General features: G+C 54.3%; 1 protein-coding gene across 1 annotated transcript in view; it reads left to right on the top strand.

Moving 5' to 3' along the window:
• Positions 1-17,513, top strand: part of LOC111154165 (EFR3 homolog B) — an 88,153-nt gene that overhangs the window by 63,850 nt on the left and 6,790 nt on the right. The window contains exons 6-20 of the mRNA XM_022513594.1: positions 1,553-1,702; positions 3,150-3,284; positions 3,745-3,823; positions 4,518-4,653; positions 4,856-5,017; positions 5,715-5,826; positions 6,205-6,256; positions 8,725-8,897; positions 9,604-9,679; positions 9,996-10,157; positions 11,346-11,477; positions 13,015-13,082; positions 13,803-13,930; positions 14,678-14,769; positions 17,293-17,341. Coding sequence (XP_022369302.1) covers positions 1,553-1,702; positions 3,150-3,284; positions 3,745-3,823; positions 4,518-4,653; positions 4,856-5,017; positions 5,715-5,826; positions 6,205-6,256; positions 8,725-8,897; positions 9,604-9,679; positions 9,996-10,157; positions 11,346-11,477; positions 13,015-13,082; positions 13,803-13,930; positions 14,678-14,769; positions 17,293-17,341 — 1,706 coding nt within the window. The remainder of the gene's footprint in view (positions 1-1,552; positions 1,703-3,149; positions 3,285-3,744; positions 3,824-4,517; positions 4,654-4,855; positions 5,018-5,714; positions 5,827-6,204; positions 6,257-8,724; positions 8,898-9,603; positions 9,680-9,995; positions 10,158-11,345; positions 11,478-13,014; positions 13,083-13,802; positions 13,931-14,677; positions 14,770-17,292; positions 17,342-17,513) is intronic.

The following is a 17,513-nucleotide window of genomic DNA, read 5'->3' as shown; positions in this document are numbered from 1 at the left end:
TTAAAATAGTCATGGACTCTGGAAGGGTGCTACCCCAGTGCCTCCGACAAGTAGTGGGGGCCCCTGGAGGAAGGAGCCCCTTGTCATCTCCCCAGCACTGGCCCTGCCATAGCCCCCTCACTGCAGATGGGCTCTAAAGAGACAGACGGTTCTGGAACAGTTGGGGCATGTCTGGGGGCAGGTACTGGGGAAGGCACAGTACTGGAGCCTGGTGTGGCTGTAACAGGGGCCGGTCATTCAGGCAATACTGAGCTTTCAGAAGGGGGAGCAGAGAGGACATCCCTGTGCCACCACACACACACACACACACACACACACACACACACACACACACACGACATGGTGGGGGAAGAAGGCACAGAAGCAGACGTCTGTCAGCCCTGTGTTGTGACAGCATTAGGATGTGCGGCCCGTGGGGAGGATGGTGGCTGAGATTTGCTCCTGGCACCTGAGCAGGGCCATTAGTGCCCACAGACGGCACGTGCCAACCCTGAAAGGAAGGCTTGCCAGGGTGACAGGTGTTTCTGGCATAAATCATCCTTTTTCTTTCTGTCAGCCTCCCTGTGCCCCTTTTCCCCAAGAGCCCCCTGTTGTTCATTCACAGCCTCAGCAGAGCCCAGAGCCCCTTTCCAAGAACAACACTTGGGTCTTATAAATAAGAGTGTGTGTTGTGCGGGGTGGGGTGGGGGTGTCCCTTGGGTTCAGATACTCCCCAGGCCTCTTGCTCTTGGTTAAGCCTCCGATGGGCCCATGACAGGGAGCCATAAGAGGAGCAGGTCTCTCTGAGGGCCTGGTCTTTGGGGCTTTATTTTGAAAGGGTCGGTCAGCTCCAGGTGCCATGGAATGAAATGTGTACATATGTGGGAAGAATTCTGGGGAGACTGAATTAATTCACATTCACACATAAGGAAGCCCTGGGGGGGAAACCAGCCAGGCCTGGTTTCTTGCTGGCCAGGCTCTCTTGGGTGGGACATAGGAGCCCAGTGTGTTTGGGATGTATTTCTTCTGTGTATTAGGAAGTACCTTGTTTTTTGTTTTTTTAAAAGATTTTACTTATTTATCTGACAGAGATCACAAGTAGGCAGAGAGGCAGGCAGAGAGAGAAGGGGAAGCAGGCTCCCCACTGAGCAGAGAGCCCAATGCGGGGCTCGATCCCAGGACCCTGAGATCATGACCTGAGCAGAAGGCAGAGGCTTAACCCACTGAGCCATCCAGGCGCCCCTAGGAAGTACCTTGTAACCCAGAACCAGGAGTAAGAATAGTGAGGGAGACAATATTCTAGTTACTTCGCTCTTAAGTCTGCATAGCCTCTGGCTCAGGGTCTTGACTGGGGGTGGGGGTGGGGCAGGATCAAAGCAGCTCATGTCCACTTGCACAGGAAGCCAGCTGGCCAGGAGGCTGAGTCACACAGAGGGTAGAAGGTGGGCTCCCTTCTGCCTTTGGATGGACGAATGCATCCCCGGTCCCCACACCGTGCTCCTCCCCTTGCCACAGAAGCCAGGCTCTCCAGGCTGGAGGATTTCATGACTCCGTGTTGCCCTTTTTCTTCCAGAATCAGAATGTCAGGCATCAAAGGTCTTCAAGGGGTGGTGAGGAAGACAGTGAACGATGAATTGCAAGCCAATATCTGGGACCCACAGCACATGGACAAAATTGTCCCGTCGCTGCTTTTCAATCTGCAGCACATAGAGGAGGCAGAGAGGTAAGCAGGCGAGGCAGGAGCTCGGGCAGCAGCCATGCACGGCCCTCCCGGGCTGCCTCTGCCATCTGCTTGGGAACCACAGGGCTTGGGCTGGCTGGTAAAGCCTAATTAAAAGGCCAGGGATCTTGGTTTTTGTGGCTTGTTATGCAATGCGTCCAAGGCCGGCTCCACACCCCCTAAGGTCTGCATTCGTGAAGGAAGGACAGTAACCGTGCTGGGTTCCCTGAGGGTAAGTGCGAGCTGGTAAGAACACAAAGAACCAAGAGTCGGGTTACCTCTGTCTCTCTGAAAGCAGCAGGCCAAGGAGGTTTTAAAGCACCTTTCATGGCTCCAGTGGCTGAGGACTTTCCCTTCCTCCCTCACTTCCTAATGGGCACTGCAGGCCCTTAAAACTAGCTTGACCAGCCAGCAGCCCCTGGACACTAGTTGCAGATGCTGGGTTTGAATGGGAGCCCTCAGACAGGGGATTCAGTGTGTCCCTCGCCCCTCGCTCTTCCCATCTGTAAAATGGGATGCAGGGAAAGGCTCGTGTTGCTGTCCACCTGGGCTGTGCATGGCGAGGTGTGAGAACAGCAGGTTCCTCCCTCCCTTCCTCTGACTCCCTGGAGCCGGTGAAGCTGGGGACAGGCTGGGGGGGAAGGAAGTGTGGCCCTCTGGGGGCCGTTCCTGGAACTGCACCTCACCCCCGAGCTTGGCCTGTGGACTCTAGGGGTCTCAACCCCCAGAGAGAGACATGAGGCTCCTTCTTCTATCCAGATCCAGCCCCTATGACTGAGGTACCACTGAGTCCCACTTGCGCCAACCGCCTTGCCTTTCTTTTTCCTCTCCCTCTCTCCTCCACTTTTCTTTTGCTTTCTCTATTACTCGGCCTCCCTCTCTTTCACACTCAATCTTTTTCCTTCCCAGGCTTTGGGGAATGGAGACACTGTGGTCTGTGCCTCCCAGACCTGTGATGTGCAGGCTATCTGTCCTTCCTGCGGGGACACCTGTGCCCAAGGATTTCCGGAAAGAGAATTTGACCCCTTCTCCCATGATCTTCCTCCATCCTGGGGTCCTTTACTCTGTTTCATCTCTGACAGTCAGGATCTCTCCCACATTGTATTATGATAGCCCGCATCAAATTCCTGCCTGTCCCTGTGCACCGCGTGCAAGGACGCAGTGTGGAAACGCAGGCTGCTGGGGCGCCTGGGCGGTACAGTCGGTTAAGCCTCCGCCTTTGGCTCAGATCAGGATCTCAGGGTCGAGATGGAGGCTCGCATTGGGCTCCCTACTCAGCAGGAAGTCTGCTTCTCCCTCTTCCACTCTCCCTGCTTGTGCCCTCTCTCTCTCTCTCTCTAATAAATAAGTAAAATCATCTTTAAAAAAAGAAAAAAGAAATGCAGGCTGCACAAAGACTGATTCAAGCTTTGCTCGCCATCACTTACCCACGTGCTGCTTGTTTCCACAGCCGCTCTCCCTCGCCCCTCCAAGCACCAGAGAAGGAGAAAGAGAACCCAGCAGAGCTGGCCGAGAGGTGCCTTCGGGAATTGCTGGGCCGCGCTGCCTTTGGCAACATCAAAAACGCCATCAAGCCTGTTCTCATGTGAGTGCCGCCGGCCCCCACACCAGCCCTCAGAGAACTTTCGGGTCCTGGCATCTTGCTGACTCGGGGAGAGGGGAAAGAGGTGTTATGGTGGTGGTCCTTTGCCCAAGATGGTCCCTTGTCTATGCCTGTGTGACAGCAGAAGCTACCACACAGTGGCCAAGAGCAGTGTTGGGGAGAGGTGCTGGTAGGAGGCCCCAAAACCAGAGGAAGGTGCCTGGCTTCACTCCTGAGTCCACAGCTACAGAACTCTGTTCTGGGCTTCCCTCCGGTTCCTGGGAGGGGACAGCCCCGGGGTCCTCATCCTCCTCCCTCCCGCCACCTGGAAGGCCTTCCTCACCTGGGAGCTCTGCCAGGGGCTGGGTCTCTCAGGAGGCTCCTCTCCCCCCCAAGCTTGTCTGTCCTCCCTACCATTGCTTTACCTTTCATAGCCATTCCTCCCGTGTTTTCTCCCTCACAGCCACCTGGATAACCATTCTCTCTGGGAACCCAAGGTCTTTGCCATCCGTTGCTTTAAAATCATCATGTACTCAATTCAGGTACGGCGGCTTCCCCCTCCAGCTTGTGGACCGGCCAAGGGCACCTCGGGGAGCAGGCCGGTGTGCTAAAGGAGAAAGCCAGCCGTACTCTGTAACTTCTCCCCAGCCCCCAGGTGTCTCAACGTGCTGCTTCATCTGGCTGGGAGGAAGGGCAGGTTTTAGTTTTATTTCTGATACAGCACAGATAAATACTTTATAAAATACAATTAAAAAGAATTCTTTAAAAAAGTAAATGAAAAGCTCATGTAAAATACAAGCCCCTAGACCCCACTCACGCCACAGCCTGATGACGTTGCTTACTAAGCCCTTATTCTCGAGGTTTCTACTGTCCCAGTGTAATCAGGCTACACTTTGTGCAGCAGGGGGCTAAACCCTGTGGCCTGTGGTGGTCCTTACCAGTATGACCTGGGACCCAGGAACAATGAAAAGAAAGACCCAAAAATTGACTTTTGACCCGCTTGAAGTAGAAGGGCCCAGGGCATCTCGAAATCAAGGTCGTCCCTGGAATGGGGCTTCTGCTCCTGTGGGACCAGGGGGAAGGGACTGAGGAGACATGGACACCACCTCCAGTGCCCACTGGCCTCAGGACCTCACCTTCGTCCACGCCGGCCGTTGCGTCCCAGTCGAGAGCTGCCCTGGCGCAGAGGCCGCGTGGGGGTTGCGGTTTGGGGCCAGCACGTCTTCCTCCCCCCAGCCGCAGCACTCCCACCTGGTTATCCAGCAGCTCCTGAGCCACCTGGATGCCAACAGCCGCAGCGCGGCCACGGTGCGGGCGGGCATCGTGGAGGTCCTGTCGGAAGCTGCCGTCATCGCGGCCACCGGCTCCGTCGGTAAGGGGGCCCCGGAAGCCTCCAAGGACAAAGCCCTGCCCTCGGCGGGAGGCTGCCTCCCCCTCCAGAAAAGGGCAAGGGAGCGCGGGGAGGGGGCAGAGGAAGGTCCCGGCTGGAATGCAAGACCGGCGAGAATGAGCGGGAGTGCCAGCCCTGGATTTCGGGTCTCCCCCTCCCTGCACCCCGCCCCCGCTGCGCTTAGGGCCCACGGTGCTGGAGATGTTCAACACTCTGCTGAGGCAGCTGCGGCTCAGCATCGACTACGCCCTCACCGGGAGCTACGACGGGGCCATCAGCCTGGGCACCAAGATCATCAAAGAGCACGAAGAGCGCATGTTCCAAGAGGCTGTCATCAAGACCATAGGTGGGACCCGGGGCGGGGCCGTGGTGGGCGGGGCCGGTGGTGGGGCGGGGCCGGGCGCCGCAGCGTCCGTCCTGGTTGGGAGAGGCAGGGGGCGGCCTCCACCCGGACCGCGCTCGGACGCTGCAGGAAAGTCATCCGCTCAGGTTGCGTTACCCGCGGACGTCGGAGGAGATGGAGTCCGTCGGCGGCGCGCACAGCTCTCGGACTGGCCGGGGTCGGGCGTGAGGGAGAGCGCGGAACGACGTCCGTGGGTTGCTCAGGCGGGACTTAGGATCAGAGGCGGAGAGCCGCGAACTCTTCCCGCCCCCAGCCCCTATCAGGCCGGTCGGATGCCGCCACCCGGGAGCGATTGGTGGGGAGAAGCGAGGAAGAGGAGAGGCGGGAGGGAGGAAAGGGAGAAGGCCGTGGATGCGCACGTGGATGCGGACGGGGAGAACCGGACGGCCACCTCCGAGCTTGCAGAGCTGGTCACTGCAGAGCCGCCCTGGCTTAGCACCAGGGCGCTCTCCCCTCTCCTTCCCAGAGACGCTGACCACAGCCTGCGGAATGACAAGCGAAGGTTTCTCCCTCCGCGTCTTAGTTGTCTCCCTAGGGACGCAGCCTGCACTCTGGGCGGTAGTTTGTCCAGTTGAGAGGCGGAGCGGAGACCCTGGCAGGCGGCAGCCCCACCTGAGCCAACCCCATCTCCTTACTGCAGGCTCCTTTGCCAGCACGTTGCCCACGTATCAGCGCTCCGAGGTGATCCTCTTCATCATGAGCAAGGTCCCACTGCCTTCCCTGCATCATCCCATGGAGACAGGGAAGACAGGGTAAGCCTCCCAGCCTCTCTGCCCTTTCTCCCCTATTGGCCAAAATTCCACCCCAGCTTCCCTTCCCGTGTTTTCTTCCTTACTTCGCTTTAATTTTCCTGGTCCTGCCCTCACTTTTCTTCTACTCTCAAATCCCTCAGCTGTCTTTAGTGGGGCCCTTGGAGCCCACAACAATTCCTCAGGCTGCCCCACCAATAACTACCTCCCACCTTTGGGGCAAGCCGTTAATTCTCTGGTCTACTTCCTGGCTCTGGAAGTCAGCGGTCCCGGGAAACAAGCTTAATGGAGAATCTAATCACAAGGGGAACCTGGGCAAGCAAATGTGGGGTCTCTGCCCACATCACCATCCTGATGAGTATTTGTGTCTCTGGTCTACAGAGAGAACAGGAACCGGCTGACCCAGATTATGCTGCTGAAATCCCTCCTTCAGGTGAGCCTCTCCTGTCCCCAGTCCTGCTCTGACTCTACAGAAGGCAACTCCTCCCAAAGGACCAAGAGAAGGCTACCACATACAGTTGTGCAGGTTGCACACTGCACAAATAGGCCTGGCTTGAAGGGTGACTAGGGGGCTGAAATCTAGCCTGTGTTACACTCATTAACAGTCTGGGCATCCACAGAGCTGGATCATCTGGAGCAGGCAGGGCACTGCTCCCAATTTTCACAAAGGTTCCTTATCAGCTACTAATAGTCTTGTCACTCAAACATTATCTCTGAATTGGGATGCTATCTTTGGTTCCTGCCCTTTTTTCCCCCTTCCAAGTACCTCCCTAGGTCCCTTCCACCTGTTTTGCCCTCAGCACTTGTGCCCACCTCAGTCTGTCTTTCCCTTCATCGGGATTTTACATTCCTCTTTACATCTTTGCAACTATCACTGGAGTCCAGATTGATTATCTTCAAAAGCCATCTCATGACCAACTTGTTAGAACATATATGGACTCAGTGAGATTTGGAGCCATGGGTCTGAGTGGGGTCCTGGAATCTGTTTGTAACGGGCTCCCCAGGGATTCTTACACACAGCTCCGCCTAAGCTCTGGAAATCTCACAGCTAGATTCTCCTCATGGTTGTCCTTATCTCCATCTGTCCTCATCAATCAGACATACAACCACAAGGAGAATTTTCTAGAAATGATGCTCCCCACACGTTGCTCCTTTTTAAATAGTAGGTGTCTGTGTACAATTGACATGCCTCCAGATTTCACCTCTCAGACTGAGGTGGGAGATCCTCAGGCGCCTTCCCCTCCCTGACTCCCCATCTCAGCCCTCAGCCCCAGTCTCTGTTCCAGCCCTGCTGATCTGCACGCCCCACCCGCTCCTGAGCCCACGCCGTTCATGCCACTGTGTTTTTATAAAGGCTTTTCATGCTGGCACTGCCCACATCTGGTGACCTCCTTGGTCTGTGTGCTCCTGCCATTTCTGCTGAGCTTGCCCTCACTGTACCCAGCTCCTTATCAAGGTGACAGTTTGGGGGGCACTCATACCCCCCTTTAGCTGATGTTTACTATTGATGCCACCAGGCCTTGCTAGGTCCCCTAGGGTCTGCTGAATCATCAAAGGCATTGTTTTGCAATTTGGATTTAACCATCAATATTGTTTTGCTGCTTTTGTTTTTTGTGGGTTTTTAAAAATTTTTTTGTTTTTATTTAAATTCAATTAATTAACATATAATATATTATTAGTTACAGAGGTAGAGGTCAGTGATTCATCAGTCTTATAATACCCAATGCTCATTACATCACATGCCCTCCTTAATGTCCCTCCGCCAGTTACCCCATCTCCACCCCTGCCCCTCCAGCAACCCTGTTTGTTTCCTAAGATTAAGAGTCTCTTATGGTTTGTTTCCCTCTCTCATCTCATCTTGTTTTATTTTTCCCTCCCTTCCCCTATGATCCTCTGTTTTGTTTCTTAAATTCCACAGAGTGAGATCATATGATAATTGTCTTTCTCCGATTGACTCATTTCGCTTAGCATAATACCCTCTAGTTCCATCCACGTTGTTGCAAATGGCAGGATTTTTGATGGCTGCATAGTATTCCATTGTGTATGTACATCACATCTTCTTTTAAAATTTTTTTTTTAGATTTTATTTATTTATTTGACAGACAGAGATCACAAGTAGGCAGAGAGGCAGGCAGAGAGGGGGGGGGAAGCAGGCTTCCTGCCGAGCAGAGAGCCCGATGCGGGGCTCAATCCCAAGACCCTGGGATCATGGCCTGAGCCAAAGGCAGAGGCTTTAACCCACTGAGCCACCCAGGCTCCCCACATCACATCTTCTTTATCCATTCATCTGTCAGAGGACATCTGGGCTCCTTCCACAGTTGGGCTATAGTAGATGCTGCTGCTGTAAACTTTGGGATTGTTTTACTGACGTGGCGTGACATGGAAGAGAATAATGATGGCGTGATGTGTCTACTGACAGCCACTGGCTTTAATCTGAAGACCCCCCAGGATGCCCACCTTGAAGAGTTGTCTTGAAATGGTTGTTGTGGGGGGGAGGGTTGTGGGTCCTCAGCCCCACTGTAAGCTCTCCCACTGCCTCTCCGTGTCTGTGTGACCATCTGTGCCCTTACGCAGTGTCGCGTTCGTGGGGAGTGTTCATCAGCTGTGCCCTGGCTGCTGGACCATTAGGTCCAGAGGTTCCCTGGCCCCTGCTCCCCTCTAGTGCTTACCCCTTGCTTGCTTTCAACAACCCAAAATAGGTCTAGGTGGTTGTTGGCATGTTCAAAAAAGTTGCCTCAGGCATCCAGGGCCTAGGATGGAGGACAAGGGAGCTGGACTGTGAGCTGTCAGGAGGGGTCAGGTTCATTAGACCCCAGATCCACCGGCTGCTGTCCATCTCCTCGCTGCACTGAGGGTGCCAGTGCCCCTAACTAAGCTCGGCCATGCTGGGCTTGCTCACAGGTGTCCACAGGTTTCCAGTGCAACAACATGATGTCAGCCCTGCCCAGCAACTTCCTGGACCGCCTTCTGTCCACCGCCCTCATGGAGGACGCAGAGATCCGCCTCTTTGTTCTAGAGATTCTCATCAGTTTCATCGATCGTCATGGCAACCGCCACAAGTTCTCTACCATCAGGTGAACTTGGGGTCTCCCCTCCAGTAGGTGTATGGTGGGGGAGAAGACTTCCCGTAGGTCTCACACCCAGGTGAGAGGACAGTTCCCTTATTCATTGGGAACCAGCAGGAGCTGATCACGGACATGGACCCTGGGGTCCTATGAGAGCGGGAATGATGGAAGGGCACTTCTCCCAGGGAGCCAGGGGATGGAGTGGAGACGGGGGAGAGGAAGAGCAGGTACTAAAGGGAGTTAGTGGGTGGGGAGGAAGGAAGGGGGTGCAGGTTTATCAGGAAAGACTGGGGAGGAGGGGAAGGGAGGAAGAGAATAATGGGAATTGGTATTTAAAGATTTTATTTATTTATTAAAGAGAGAGAGTGAGAGAGAGCATGAGAGAGGAGAAGGTCAGAGGGAGAAGCAGACTCCCCATGTTGCTGGGAGCCTGATGTAGGACTCGATCCTGGGACTCTGGGATTGTGACCTGAGCCGAAGGCAGTCGCTTAACCAACTGAGCCACCCAAGTGCCCCTGAATTGGTGTTTTAGAAAAAGGGACCAGAAAAAGTGGGCAGGACAGAGGGGTTGAGAACTTGAGGAAAGTGGAGACTGAGCTAAGGGGGGTGGGAGGCTGGGACCCAACTGACAACATTGGGGTAAAGCCCAGTGACGCTGCCTGAGCTCTGACTGGCCTTGCACAGGGCTAAGATGGCCCCTTGTGTCCCTTCCCAGTACCCTCAGTGACATCTCTGTCCTGAAGCTGAAAGTGGACAAGTGCTCCCGACAGGACACCGTCTTCATGAAGAAGGTTAGCCCCTGTGACTTAAGCCCCAGCAAACCCCAGGTGGGCCAGGCTTTATGGGCCCCCGCCTCCCAGCCCCCAAGTCAGTGCTGACCCCATCTCCAAGCCTGCTTGCTCCCTCTTTGAGCACACTTAGTCAGGATGACCAGCTGAACCCAAGTACTTGAGAGAGAGAGAGAGAGAAGGCACCCTTTCCCTAAGGGTGGAGGTGGGGTGCACACAGCCTCGCACCACCTGCAGACTGGTCTCCTCCCATTCTCCCTGCCCCTCCCACCTCCACCCACCCACTGCGACCTTGCCCCCGCCCTTTTCCCATGCCCAGCACTCCCAGCAGCTCTACAGACATATCTACCTGAGCTGCAAGGAGGAGTCGAACATACAGAAGCATTATGAGGCGCTCTATGGCTTGCTGGCGCTCATCAGCATTGAGCTGGCCAACGAGGAGGTGGTGGTCGACCTCATCCGCCTGGTGCTGGCTGTTCAGGTGGGGCTGTTCAGGTGGGACCTGGCATGGGCAGCATGTGGTGGGGTGGGATCAGCGCGGGGCACTCATGAGAGCACAGCTGTCTCAGAGCCCAGGAATATGGCACCCTTGGCTCCCCATTCCTCCAGGGACCACAAGCCATGGTTCTGTTTGGGGAACCACCCAAGAATGCCTCATCCATGGCTGGCGCCCATTCTCAGGCCGGAGGAGACCCAGGGAATAGGCTCTTTCAAAATCACCCTTTGGTCCCTGGTATTTCAAGTCTCACAAGGTCTGAATGAGACTTCAAGGGGTACCAAGTTCTCATAAACCTTGAGTGATCCCAACACAAACTTCATCTGTGGGTCATCTGGTGTCCAAGCCTGGCTGTGTCTCAGAATTACCCCAAGCACTTATGAAAAATACATATTCCCAGTTCTTGCCCCATGCGTGGGGTCCTGGAGATTCAGCAAGCTTCCCTCGTAACTCTTAGAGAGCCAGTGTTCACTAGATAGGGCTGCAGCCTTCCAGAGTCCTTTTGGATGGAAGTGTACTTTCAAGGATGCTGGGAATTGGGGTGGGTCCTTCAGACCTCAAAAGACCAGGCAGTGTCCAGGGTCCTGAAGCTAGGCAGCTTTAGATCCTACCTAGGAGCAGGAATGAGGGCAAACCTGGGAATTCAGTGGGGGAGAATCTTGGGCCACCAGGGCTAAATCCTGCAAAGCCAGCCCAGCTGCTATGATTGTCTTCACTCTAGAACTTGAGATTCCTCTGTGTCCCAATCCCGAGTACCTGTCGCAACTCTCTCAGCTTAATATAGGGACCCAGTTTAACAAACCAGTCCAGTCCCCCAAGAGTCATTCAAGGCCTATATTCAAGGACACAGCATCCTAGAGGTATGATTAATGATGAGGGTTTGGACGGTCAAGGTCACCAAAGCTGGAACTGCAAAGTGGAGAATGAGGTCATCACGCCTCCACTCAAGTACTTATGAGCAACCAGATCTTGTGTTGTTCTCGGGGTGATTCCCTTCCACTTTACCAAGGATGACTTCTGTCTCCCAGGAAGTTAGGGGACAAATGCTGAAAAAGGCTTGGTCTAAAGAGATGGGCCGTCCCTTACTAAAGAAGGCTGGGAGAGGTTGGGCGGAGGTTGGGGCACCAACGTTAATTTGTTGAAAAACTCCAAGGCGCCTCTGTGTTGCCACAGGACGTGGCCCAGGTCAATGAAGAGAACTTGCCTGTGTACAACCGCTGTGCCCTCTACGCGCTGGGCGCAGCCTACCTGAACCTCATCAGCCAGCTCACTACGGTCCCCGCCTTCTGCCAACACATCCATGAGGTTGGTGTCCTTGCGACCCTGAGAGCTCAGGAGGCACTCAGCTCGGGGTTTCCCCAGAACCACTCATCCTCCATGGCGGGAGCCCCGTGCCACATGTAGGCATTGAGGAAGGGTTGACAGAACAACTAGGGACCAGGGGAAGTTACCAGAGGCAGCATTTCCTCCTGTATGACACCACATAGCATGGTGGGGTCTGCCACAGGCAGGAACCTGGACCCCTTCCTCACCTGCAAACCTCCTGCCTCTACTCCCTGCCCCCACCCATGCCACCCCTTCTCCCGGAGGCCCAGCTACACACCACTCTAGTGTGGTCTGGGACGAATGCTACTTAAAAAAAAAAAAAAAAAAATTTTATTATGGAAGTTTTCAAACATCACCAAAGCAGTGTGAGAACAGTGAACATCCATGTTTCTATCATGCGGATGAAATTTCCCACATTAACTTTATCTCTTTTTTGCTTTTTCTTATTTTACAGCAAATCTCAGCTTGCATATCATTTTACCCCTATAGATATCAGTGTTGTGTGTAAAAAATATGGACCCCGTCCTACCTAATCGCCATGTTATTAACGTGCCTAACTAAGTTATCTGTAATGCCTCAGTGTTATCTAATACCCAGTCTATAATCAAATGTCCCCAAAAGACATTTTAAAAACATACTGAAGTATTTATAGGTGGAATGATAGAATGTCTAGGATTAACTTTAAAATACACAAGCAAAGGGGCACCTGGGTGGCTCAGTGGGTTAAAGCCTCTGCCTTCGGCTCAGGTCATGATCCCAGGGTCCTGGGATCGAGCCCTGCATTGGGCTCTCTGCTCAGGAGGGAGCTGCTTCCTCCTCTCTCTCTGCCTGCCTCTCTGCCTACTTGTGATCTCTGCCAAATAAATAAATAAAAATCTTAAAAAAAAAATACACAAGCAAAACGAACTAAAATAAGAAACCTTGAGTCCCAGCTGGCTCAGGGGTGCTGGGGGCCATGGGAGAGGGGCACTGTATCACTTTGCCCCCCCCAGCATGGGCCAGTCGGGGGTGCAGAGAAGGCCGTGCCCAGACATGGCCCAGACATGGGTGGCTCACTCCTGTCCATACTTGCACACCAACTACCCTCCCGCCTCTCACCATCTTACCAACTTTCACTGGAACTGCGTCTGTGACTGTCCATCAGGATGTTTCTGCTCTGATGTTGGGGGGAGGGTGTGACCACTGCCCCCTCTTCCACGTTTACATAGAAAATAGGAATAGGGCATAGGAGCAAGCAACCGCCATCTCCCCAGGGCTAAGTGCCCTGCCTTTGAAGGACGCTTGATGCGTACCCATCACTGGGGATGGCCTGAGCCATCCGCTTGGGCATCTCAGGCTGCTGTGAGGGTCACTGTTGATCTGAGTTTGTCCCTTCGAAGCCCAGCTGCAGGGTGCTCAGGCAAGGAGTCTGTGGGAGGAAGGAACCACCAGGAGAGGGGTGAGAGCTAGCCTTTGCCTGCCCAGAGCTCCTCCCCTCTGTCGACCCCAGCTCTCATGCGGTTCCTCCCAACTGCAGGTGATAGAGACCCGGAAGAAGGAGGCGCCCTACATGCTCCCTGAGGCCGTGTTTGTGGAGAAGCCCAGGTGAGGGGAACACCTAGGACGTGGTGAGTGAGAAGGTGGGCAGTCTGAAGCCGGGGCTGAGGCCTCCATGGGCTCAAGGGCCCAAAGTGGACCCTGCCTGTGGCCCAGACGTCCTGGGTCCAGTGTGACCTTCATCACGGGACTGTAATCCACCCTTGAGCCGTGTCAGTGTGTTGTGCCCTAGAGAGTTTAACGTAAGCTTCCAGGGCTTTGGCCAAGCCCATGGGCTGTGCCTCCTGGAGAAGTCGTTCTTGCAAGACACTGGATCCATCCAGGTGGCGTCCGAGGACTGCAGTCTGTGTCATGCTAGCCTCAGAGGAACTCAAGGAAAATACTGTGAAAAAGCAAAATGTCTAACCAGAGGGGGTAGCTTTATAAATGATGTCCTTTCCACCACAGCGGTTTGGAGAAAAGTTCACGCGAACCATGCATGGTGCAATCGGTAGATAAAAACGATGACAGAACAGGAAGTCAGGGGGTGAGGTGGTGTGTGTGTGTGTGTGTGTGTGTGTGTGTGTACGTGTACGGGCACATGCGCGTAGACCTGAGCCCCCGGAAGGATTCTGCACAAAATGCAAAGATGTCGTCTCTGGAAAGTGGGACTATGGCTGATTTTCTTTTCCTTCTGCTTCTCTGTCCTTTTGTAGGATGAATGTTCCTTTTATAATAAAGTCATTAGGAGATCCCGCTAGTTGCCTCTTATCCTTCTGTGTCTTCCAGGTTGTCCCAAAATCTAGACGGAGTAGTGATTGAGTTCCTCTTCCGCCAGAGCAAGATCAGCGAGGTCCTGGGGGGCAGCGGCTACAACTCCGACAGGCTCTGCCTGCCCTACGTCCCTCAGCTGACAGGTAGGCCCTCTGCGCCAGCACTTCCGAGACTGCCTCTGGCTGTTCCTCAGCAGAACAGGGCCTGAGCCTGAGGGGCTTGGGTGCCCTTCAGGGCCTCCCCTGGCCCCTGGCGTGTCACACGGGAGCGGACAAACGCAGGGGAAATCTGCGGTAAGAGCCTCTCGACCGCCCCACCTCTTCTCCTCAGGGCCGGATCCTTGGGGGAAGGTGGCCCATGAGACAGGCCGGCCGTGGACGGGAGAGGCCCCATGGAGCCCCAGAGAGCACACATGGGCTGTGCACGTTCCCTGCCCTTTACTCCCTGAAAATCTTTAGACGGGTTTCCTGGCATCTGACAAATGAAAAGTTTCATTTTCCTTGACTAGCAAATAGGGATTAACGACCCCTGCCTTAGGGGGCTGGTGGGAGACGCACACAGAATAATAACGCCACGGGCACTTCAGGAAATGCTCCACAAGTGACAGCTTCTCGTGCACCTTGCTGTATGCTTTCTGGTCGTGAGCGGCTGCTTTGTGCTCATCGAGGATTTCAAAATCGTAGCCATAAATGGCAAAACTCACCACCCTAAGGCTGGCAGGGGAGGCTGGCAGCCTTCGGAAAACCAGCTGTAGCCTCCGTGCGTCCTGAGCCTTCCAGAAGGACTGTGGGTCAGGCAAAGGTGGGGGATGGGGGCGAGATGGTACCAGAGCTGTGAGCCTGGCTCGCTCTGAGCACAGCAACTCTAGCTTCTGGGCTTCCCTTTCCCAGATGAGGATCGCTTATCCAAGAGGAAGAGCATTGGAGAAACCATTTCCCTGCAGGTGGAGGTGGAATCCAGGAACAGCCCAGAGAAGGAGGAGGTGAGTGGCCTGTTCTTGCTATGCCGTCCCACATTCCCAGGGGAGGGGACCGGCTCTGGCTGCTTGCCAGTCAGGCACTCCAGGCTCCAGGCTCCCCTAACTGCACAACACATTTAAAGTTGCATGAAGTTGCATGGAAAGCCAATTTCTCAAATACCCCATTTTCTTACCATCTCTAGTCATGTATGTCATAGATATTTCCATCTGGAAAAATTATATGCACTACACACACACACACACACACACACACACACACACACACACACCGCTCCCATGACAACATCATACAAATCCCTCTTGAAAAGCTTGCTCGTGATCATTTCCCATTCCCAACGGAGGCCGGTGTGTGCCATGTTGGAAACTGGAAGGCCTGACAGGAGAGATGAGGGCGAGAAGAGCTTTCACGGTGTTTCTTCCAGAAAGATCAGTAGAGGTGCTTTTTTAAAGACAAAGTTGCGGCTTAAAGATCTGTCTTCCATTTTCTCTTGGGGGCTCTGAATATCTAATTTATGTCCAAATGAACGGGGGATATCTCCACTGTCATTACTTCTTCTACCTCCGAAAATAAAGCAGATGTGCCCATGAGTAAGCAAGAAGGAATCACAGTGGAAAGACTCAACTTACTCCTACAAATGAAAAAGAAATAAGGGCGGGGCAGAGCAGGAGCGGAAGGGGTCATGAGGGAGACGAGGCCATGAGACGCAGCGCACTTGGGTTTAACTGGGTCTTCCGCCATTAAGGAAATTGACAGGTGGGGAAGCCTCAGCAGGAAGTGAGGAGGATGCCCAGGAACAGGAGGGGGGACTGGGACAGTTTCTACGTGTTGGTGCTGGGGCAGCCGTGGAGGACAGCCTCTACCCTGAGCCTTTCCCCAGACGCACCGGAGCAAGGAGAAGTCGTTGGGGTCGGGACCGAGCCTCCCTCTAACTGTGCCCTTAGCCACCTTCCCTGCTCTTCTGTCACTGGGGCACTTGTCTGGAACCTTCCCCTACAAGGAAGGAAGCCCTGACTTGGGCTAATTGGAAGACTGGAATGGAGTTGAAGCCGGCGTCCTCCCAGGCCTTCCGGCTCTGCAGGACAGGGAACCATGTCAGGACTGCAGCGGGGGTTGGCTGCTGTTCCCGCCAAAGTTGTGATTCTCCTTCCCAGGAGTTAAGAGACCCTTGGGAACCGATGAGTAAAATGAAGCAGAAGGAGAAGGAGAAACAGAGCCTCCTACTCTCTAGTGTCCCCTGGGTCACCAGAATGGGTTCCTTTTCTTCCCAGGGAGTCCCCCTAGCTCAGGGGGAGCCTGGTAGCTACAGGAAGAGTGTGGGGGCCTCCAGCCCGTGCCCTGCAGCCACGCCATGCTTCTTTTCACTCTCAGCCCGCCATACCCTACCAGAAGCCCGCGCTGGCTCCCTGTGACTGAGGGCTCAGCACAGCTCCCTCTGCGTGTCCTTCCCATGCTAACAGGCTGTGCCCTCTCTACCACGGGACCAGCCGAGAGTCCCGCCCATACTCAGTACTCACTTAATATTCCGTGAACGACTGTCACCCATACCTACATCTCTGGCCTTCCTCCTCACACTAGCATTTGCTGAATGGTAGTCAAATCAGAAAAGGACAACTCAGTGAATTTTCACTAAAGAAATGTGTCCGTGCAGTCACACCCAGATCAGGGGAGAGGACACTGTCATTGCCCGAGAGACTCCCCTCCCAAAGGGAGCCACTAGCCTGACTTCAGTCCTTTCTTGAACTTTATATCAGTGAAATAATTTTCTACTGTGTCTGCTTCTTTCACTTAATACTGTGTTTAAGTGATGGGATAGGAGTGAATCATGGATCCAGCCTCAGGGAGCCCAGAGTCTCCTGGGGACTACCTAGGACTTAGTTCAAAGTCTTCACGGCTTCCAGCCTCTACCCGAGCCTGTGCGGCTATGGGGCAGTCCTTCTTTGGGTTTGCTATTTTCCACCTCCTTTCCTAGGCCCTGCGAGGGCTGAGAACCTGTGACCCAGGTCCCTGAGCCGATCTCAGCGTGTCTGATCTTTACTCAGATCACCTCAGTGGGTCATTTGATATCCTGAGTCTTCAAAAATGTTGTTCAGTTCTTAAAATTTCCATTTGAGGTATTTGCCAGCTGCTTCCTCTTGCTGCCAATATTTTCTGTTACATTCTCTGAAGATTTTTTTGAATTTCACAGGGTTTTCTTCCCATAGGGCTTGATGGGATAAGCGGGGGTTGGGAGGTGGGGAGGCAGCAAGCTCTTCCAGGTGATTCTTGGCACGCTGATGAGGACTGGGCCTCCCCCACCCCACCCCGACCCTGCCATCCCGCTGCTGTCCTTCAGAGGACGGCTCTGTGCCCGCCTGCTGGGGGAGCTTCAGAAACCCTGGTGAGAATGTGGGTGTCCTGGGGCAGCTTCCACCCCTGGGGACATTCTTCTGAGGAGCCAGAGGGGCTGCCCACTAACTGAGGAAGCCAGAGCCACCTCCTCCACCCACACTCCACCTTTCTGATCACTTCTGTCCCTTCCCCCTCAGCGAGTGCCTGCCGAGGAGATCACCTATGAGACCCTAAAGAAGGCCATCGGTGAGTTGGTGGGGAGGCTGGGGCCGGGTCCTGGGGGAGGCGGGGTGTGTGCAGCCCACTGCGGGATTCAGCACAGAGGTGAAGGGAGGCGGGCAGCATCCCTGAAACTCATGACCGCTACCGCAGCTGCCGTGAAAAGCTCCCCTTCCCTGATCAGGATCAGCAGTGCCGG

Source organism: Enhydra lutris, unplaced genomic scaffold (genome assembly GCF_002288905.1).
Source record: "Enhydra lutris kenyoni isolate GAN:26980312 unplaced genomic scaffold, ASM228890v2 scaffoldscaffold35, whole genome shotgun sequence".
Lineage (NCBI taxonomy): Eukaryota > Metazoa > Chordata > Mammalia > Carnivora > Mustelidae > Enhydra > Enhydra lutris.
The sequence above is the reverse complement of the archived record's forward strand: the minus strand, read 5'-3'. Positions and strand labels throughout refer to the sequence as shown.